Genomic DNA, 7,228 nt, shown 5'->3' on the forward strand with positions numbered 1-7,228 from the left:
AAGCAGAAACTTTACTAAAATAATTTTCTCATGGGCCTTGCCTATAGGAGAAAATCTGTTGTGGATTATCCTAATTCTAGGAGACAATCTCAGGAAGATCACCTCAGCTAGTTATTAGCTTGTCCTATGATGGCTCCTGACAATGACTTCAGGCTTTGGGCAGCTTAGAATGTTACTTCTTTGCCTAGGGCCAGAGGTAGAACTCAGGTTCTATTCCTGTCCACAAAGAGATCACTTTCCCATAATGATCCTCTGAGTGACTCTGTTCTCTCCACCCACTTTCATATGGTATCTTAAATTTTGATTTGAGAGGGCCATTATGCTTCTTTTTCTTAAAGTTAGAGTTAGCAGAGAAATGGGTAATGAAGTTTAAAGCTGGTCCCCCATGAGGATAGAAGGTAACAAGAAAAAGACAGTGCTATATTTACTGGCTCTATGGGGGAATTTCTTTTTCTTTCAGGGTTCTGGTGGTTATCAGCAAACTTTGGCTTATCAACACATCCCTTATCCATATCTCTATCATTCAATGATATTCTGCCTCTATAGACTTTATTCTAAGATTAGTGTGCAGTCTTTATGATAAATTTGATTGTAAAAGAGTGATTTGACAACCACTATAATCTACCCCATCAAGAGGAGCAGCACAGGGACATGCCCCAGTCCAACAAGATACTTGGCAGGCAGAAGAGCATCTTCTGTCTTCAAGCTCATGTTCAGTCTTACCCGGGATCCTCCGGAAGGCGGCTGTCTTGCCTATATCCCTGAGGAATGGAATCCACACCAAGACTCCTGAGCCATTTTGTGTGGATCTTTGGATCTTTCCAGGCCTCTAGAGTTTCTGCATGGATCCCTCCCAGCAGCTCCTTGAGTCTGTTCATGAATGATCCCCAACACCGTGACCTCATAATCCACAGGACTCAGCACCTTTAGCTGGCCTCTGACTTCCTGTCATTTCTGCTATGCCTCCCTTTGGGGCACAACTCTTCTCTTCCTGCGTGGCACACAGCAGCAGCAGCAGAGCTGTAATAAACTTTCCCCAATCCTCCTTGTCCACTTCTTCCAGCTCCTGTATGCACCTCGGATTGAGTTCACACTCAGATTGCTCTGTGTCCCTGTGGAGACACTGTCTTCATCAAAAGTGACCATACTTTTCTGTGAGCAGTGGGGCAGCATTACAGGTTCAGTGGCACTTCTTCTTAGCCTCTGCCCTGCCTGCTCTTTGTTCTCAGGAGAGTCAGTTTTTGAAGATAATGAAAGAAAGACTCGAATGGCTGGTGGATTAGTCACCCTCTTTTGGTAACAAGGGAAGGTGGTAGGATCTGTGAGAGTGGGGAAAGGTGTTACTCCTGGTTTCACTGGCTCAGGCTGGCTGGTGTAGTCATCCTGCTGGCGTGCCTGGCATTGTAGTAGGCTGTAAGTTGCCATAGGTTCATTATACAGCTTATCAGTGAAAGATTTCTGAACCTCACGTGGGTCGAACCCCATATCTGCCATGACCGTCATGATTTCAGGGTCCAGGTGGCTAGGGTCCATCTTAACAGAGTGACTTGATAAACTTGGCTCTTCTTTCTTAAGCCACGGGTGTGCCATGATGTCCTTCAGTGCTGGTCTTTCTAGAGGGTTTACGGTTAGAAGTAACCGGATAATCCCTCGTAGCTCTTTTGAGAGGTGGCAGTGGCGGGGAATAACATACCGTCCTAGTAAAACCCGCCTTTCAAGTTCTTTATAGGTAGCACCTTCAAATGGCAGGGCTCCGGTCACCATAAAATACAGAATGATGCCTAAGTTCCATGCGTCAACTTTGGTGCCATCGTATGGTTGTTCCAGGAAGAATTCCGGTGCAGAAAATTGTAAGGCACCACAAAATCTAGACAGCTTCATTCCAGGCTTAATGAAGGCACCCAGCCCAAAGTCTACAATTTTGACTTTGCCTGTAGAATCAACCATAATATTGTCTGGCTTGAGATCTCGGTGAACTACACAGATGTCGTGGCAGTAGCACATGGCGTGAACGATTTGCCTGAATATTTTCCGGGCTAGGCCCTCAGGCAGGAAGCTAAATTGCTTAATCCAGTTAAGTAGCTCATGTCCATCAGCCAGTTCCAGGATCAGAAAGACATTCTTCTCGGTTTCAATGATTTGGTGCAGAGAAACGATGTTGGGATGGTTCATCCTCTTCATTATCTCCACTTCCGTACTAATTAGGTAGTAGTGTATTTTCTCCTTTAGCAGGACTTTTATCGCCACGGCTGTGCCCGTGAGCCGGTGGTTGGCCAGTTTCACTTGGGCGTAGCTTCCCTCGCCTATGGTCCTTAAAATGTCATACTGGGCCCCGAGGGGCTCAGATGCAGGGGTGGGCTCTGCTGTCAACTCATCCTTTAGACCACACATTACTGGTAGCAAGGCTACCCAGACAAACAGATAAACAAACTAGGTAGGTAGGTAGGTAGGTAGGTAGGTAGGTAGGTAGGTTGGTAGAGGACAGGTAGGTATGGGTAGGTAGGTAGATGATAGGTAGGTAGATGATAGGTAGATATAAAAAATTAATGGGTAGAATGAAAATAAATTAAAAAATAAATCAAAACAAAACAAAATCCACCCTCTCTCTAAAATACGCACACCAAGCAAAAGCCAAAAAACCCAAACACCCAGGTAAACACACACAAACACATACACATACAAAGGTACACACACACACACACTCACAGACTCACACAAGTTCACTATAAATCAGTCAAATTACACAGAACACTGCACCGATCAGACGCCTCTCCAAACACCAACAGAAAGCCAACCTTGTTCATCCTCCCATATATCTGCTGGTTCAGACACCCTCACAATGGTCCTCTTGATGAAGTCATACAGGACACAGACCAGTTACCATGGATACAGCTCATACTAAGGGAAAGTAGTCCAGAGTCTTAGGTGTGTCTTAGGTGTGCTTTGGAGACTGACATTTGAACTTTTAAAATGAAAGTTTCAATATCCTTCTGGTTTCTGGTTTGAAAGTCTAGAATGCCTTCTGTTTTCAAGACCTCTTGCCCCCTCCATTCACTATTACACAGGTTTTTTTCAATTATGGCTAGTTGGTTGCAAACCATTGTTACCACTTACTAATATAATATTGTTTTTAATATGTAATAAAACTACCTGTGAAGCTATTTGTAAGAAACCTTTATAGATTCTTAAATACATGTAATAACATATCATGACTCCTTCACACTCAGTGAAGCAATTTGACATGATTTCAATTGCCTGTGTACTATCAACATGGCAATAGCTACCTTGATCATCACCACAAGTTGCTGGGTGATCCTAGTGAGCATAGCATCTGAAGCCCTAGAGTACAGTATCAGAGAGCCAGAGAAGCATGATATCTTGATAGTCAATACCCAGGCTCCTCTTTAACTGACCTTTGACCATGTTGAGGAGGGTGTGTTCTCCCCCTGGGATACAAGGCTCTGTCTTGAAGCTGTTCTCTGTGTTGCTTCTGCCTGTGAATCCTTACTGAATCTCTCTCTGCAGCCCTAGTCTGCCTGTTTGGTCTCATGGCTGCCTCTGCCATTGGTAGCTGGATTTTATATAATGGATCAGAGCTGTTATTTTGGGTTTTGTCTGTTCTTTGTTTCGAAAGTTCTTATTGTGAAAAACCACATTTTATGTTTCTATTCCATTAAGTTTTCAAGTTTTTCTCAAGATATATTCTTGGTAGAGTGTGTTCCTCTCCTGCTCACTCTCCTTCCTTTTCCTTTTCTCTCTCTACTGCCCTTAGTCCCTCTTGTTCACACAGACAATGCCATTTCACTTGTACCTGCTTCATACCTAGACAGTTTATGTGACTATATACAATTTAGGGAAAACAGATGAGAAAAAATGTGCTAGGTTTGTCTGAGACTGAATTAACTTTGTTTAATATGACTATCTTCAGTTTCATCCATTTACCCGCAACGATACAACATGCTCTTCTTCATGGCTGAGCCTTTTTCTGTCATGTGTGCAGAACACATTTTTCTAATCTACTCTTCCGTTGTTGGACATCTGGGAAGAATCCACACCTCAGCTATTGAGAGTATTGCTGTAATAATACAGCAATCTCTGTGATATGTGGACTCTGTAGTCTTTGGGGTAAATACCTGGAAGACAGCTAGGTCAGATGGGAGCACTCTTGTTTTCTGAGACACCTCCACAGTGGTTTATAGAGAGTTGGATAAGTACTACCTTCCCTTTTGTCTACAGCCTCAAGAGCATTTGATGTTATTTGTTTTCTTATAGCTACCATTCTGACTGGGGTAAGGTATAATCTCAATGTGGTTCTCATTTGCATTTTTGGCAAATAAAGTTGTAAATGCGTGCTGGCTGTCTATTCAAATGTTCTCTTTTGTGAACTGTCTGTCATTGCATAAGCCCATTTGTTGACAATTCTCTCCTCTTAGCGCTTGGATATAGAAGTGGTCAAGATTTTCCCTCTTTCTCTAAGAGGTCTCTTCATGCTGTTAACTCTTTCTTTTGCTGTGCAGAAGCAAAGTTCCCTCTTCTAAGGATAGTCATTGATTTCTACCCATTCTGATACAGTGTGACTGCATCTTGGCTTAGTCATATTTGCAGAGACCTTATTTAGAAACAAGAAAGCAGGCAAAAGTTCCAAGAAAGTTTCAAGAATTTAGAGTCCACATTATGTCACACAACACACACACACATTTTATACTGCTCTGAGAGTCTTTCTTTCTTTTTTATTTGTTAGAACTTTTTCTTACAATGGCAGTATTAATAAAGGTAAACTCATCAGGAAGTGGAAGATACAAGATGAAGTTGTTTGTGATGCTTAAAATCTTAACAACTTGACTGTAGTGAGACCCCCTAGGAGACTGGACAAGCACACTTTTGGGTGCATCTGTGGCAGTGTTTCCAATGATGATTGGCATGTGGGACAGAAGGTGGGGAAGACCTGACTGTGAGCAACACCATCCAGCAAGCCATGGAGTTGGCTGAAAGAAAAATATGGAGAAGGAAGAGGAGGAGGAGAAAGAGGAATAGGAAGAGGAGGAAGAGGAGGAAGAAGGCAGTTGGCTGGGCTCCCTTCTCTGCCTCCTTCCTAGCCACTGCGAGCTAGCTGCTCCCCACCAGCTCCTCCACAATGACAGCTCAACTTATTATAACCAAACAGCCACACACAGGCAGTTCTCTGACATCATAAACCCAAATAAAATTTCTCACTTTTGATGTTGTTTTGGTCATGTATCTTGTTACAGTAATTATAAATTCACACTTTGAAGCTGAATGTGTCTAGTTTGCCTGAACTCAGCTAGAGGTAAAGGTAGAGAAGATACCCTGTTACTCCCAATATGATTATCTTACCAGGAAAAGCATGGTCAGGAGAGGAATAACTTGCAAGAGCAAGCATTGGAAGGCAGCATGCAATACAGATCCTGCCTCCACCAGGAGATCTATGTGCTGTTTCTAAGGGTGTCCAATCATGCCAGCATTCAGAGTGAGACATTTCACCGATTTTTTGGGCCGCTTGCCACATGTAACAGTCTTCATATTTTCATATGCACACATGGCTACATGAGAATACTGGAAGAACCAACCCACACAGTTTAAAAAAAAAAAAACCCTAATTGTTAAAGCTCTTATTAGAAAGTTGAATGGGAATCAAAACTAACCATAGGTAATTAGCTTCTATGCCTCCTTGATTACACTATTGTGGAATTTCTGGCTGCAAAGAAATTCCTAAACTGTAGACGATACTACAGCTATATGCACAATGAAAGAGATTCAAGGACAAGAATGGCGGCATTTGATAATGGTACAGGTAACAGAGGCTCTCAGAAAACAAGAGGAACTGGGAAAGTATCAAAGCCTCAACTTCTTTTTGTCTTAATTATTACCCTGACAGTCCAACCCAGGAATACAAAATCAAGCATAATTTTCTTGCCCAACCTCATAGTGATATTCCCCAAGACCTGATCATCTCTTTCAACATAAAAAGGAACAGAATGCTTTACTTTCTTCTACTCAAGCATATATTTGTCTGGTAATAGTTGACCAACTAAAGAAACTTAGAGGATTTTAACATTTGCTTTAAAACAAACAAACAAACAAACAAACACCCCTAGTCCTTTGAAGAAGTATTTCTCCTGTGCTCAACACACATTTGACTGTGTCCTATTATGTTGATTGCTCAAACACTGCTAAACATTTTGAGACTACACACACACACACACACACACACACACACACACACACACACAGATGGTTTCTTTAGGTGTCTTGTTACCACAGTACAGAGCAAATAGCATGGCAGGAGCCTGGGAAGCCTGTCTGAAGTTCAGTGTTCTTACCTCCCTGTATGACCATAAACAGCTCCCTCAATGGTTCCGAACCCCCATTTTCTCATCTGATATAGACTAAAGAAATGGTTTTATTAATTGACAGTATTTGGGGTAAAATCATTTGGTAACTTTTGCCTTTGAGGAAAAGAAATCCAATTAAAATAGCCTGAGCAAGAAACAGAAGGCTCACTTGGTGGCAGATGGCGCATGTGCACATTACCTCAAGGCCACGTGGCAGTGCTGAGGTAAACAGCTTACCTGGGGTATTACAGGGTCCCTTTGGGAGGAGCTATTCTAGGCTGAGTGGAGGTATATTTCCATGGTTATATCTTAAAGACAGGATTGTTCGCATGGTGTGCAATATTTGTATGCATGTGAATACTTAATAAAATGGGTCTGTCTGTTTCTCAGTTATCATCTGGGAAATGGAAACCGTGCAGAAATTAAAATATACTGCTGTGCACTGTTGTTTTCCTGTTTTCCTATAGGCCTGTACTTCCGGTTACTTGCTAGGCTAAGGCCGGGTGCGTTGTGTGCTGAAGATCTGCCTTAGCTACAGAACAAATTCAAGGCCACTTCAGGAATTTCACTTTGCCTATATGAAGGAAATATTCTTATGTATGTTTCATAGTGCTCCTTACCTCTTCATTCCAGAATGCTCTTTGATTCACACCGCTGCATTGTGAACAGTGCCTGCTGGAGGAACATCTCAGCACATTCTTACCGCAGCCTCCCCTCTCCATGAATCTTATGAATGGAATCAAGCTGTCAAGCTCTACAGTAGGTGGCACTCAACGGAGTGTTACCCCAAATCAAGCTTTCTGTGGCTAATTTTTCACTGCATAGCAGGCTCTAATTTAGCTGTCAGACCCTAGGTCTTTTGCCAACGCTAATGC

The 7,228-nt window shown here is 42.4% G+C and overlaps 1 protein-coding gene across 1 annotated transcript; it reads right to left on the reverse strand.

The window, feature by feature from the left end:
• Window positions 1-660: 660 nt before the first annotated feature.
• On the reverse strand, window positions 661-2,392 carry LOC117710385 (sperm motility kinase Z-like). Its single transcript, XM_034505097.2, has one exon. The coding sequence runs from the start codon at window positions 2,389-2,391 to the stop codon at window positions 958-960; it is 1,434 nt and encodes a 477-aa protein (XP_034360988.1). The 5' UTR covers window position 2,392; the 3' UTR covers window positions 661-957.
• Window positions 2,393-7,228: the final 4,836 nt, after the last annotated feature.

The sequence above is a fragment of the Arvicanthis niloticus genome, chromosome 6 (genome assembly GCF_011762505.2).
Source record: "Arvicanthis niloticus isolate mArvNil1 chromosome 6, mArvNil1.pat.X, whole genome shotgun sequence".
In the NCBI taxonomy this organism is placed as follows: domain Eukaryota; kingdom Metazoa; phylum Chordata; class Mammalia; order Rodentia; family Muridae; genus Arvicanthis; species Arvicanthis niloticus.

Coding starts and splice junctions, on each gene's coding strand:
- LOC117710385 (XM_034505097.2), bottom strand. CDS start 2,391: ATGTGTGGTCTAAAGGATGAGTTGACAGCAGAGCCCACCCCTGCATCT.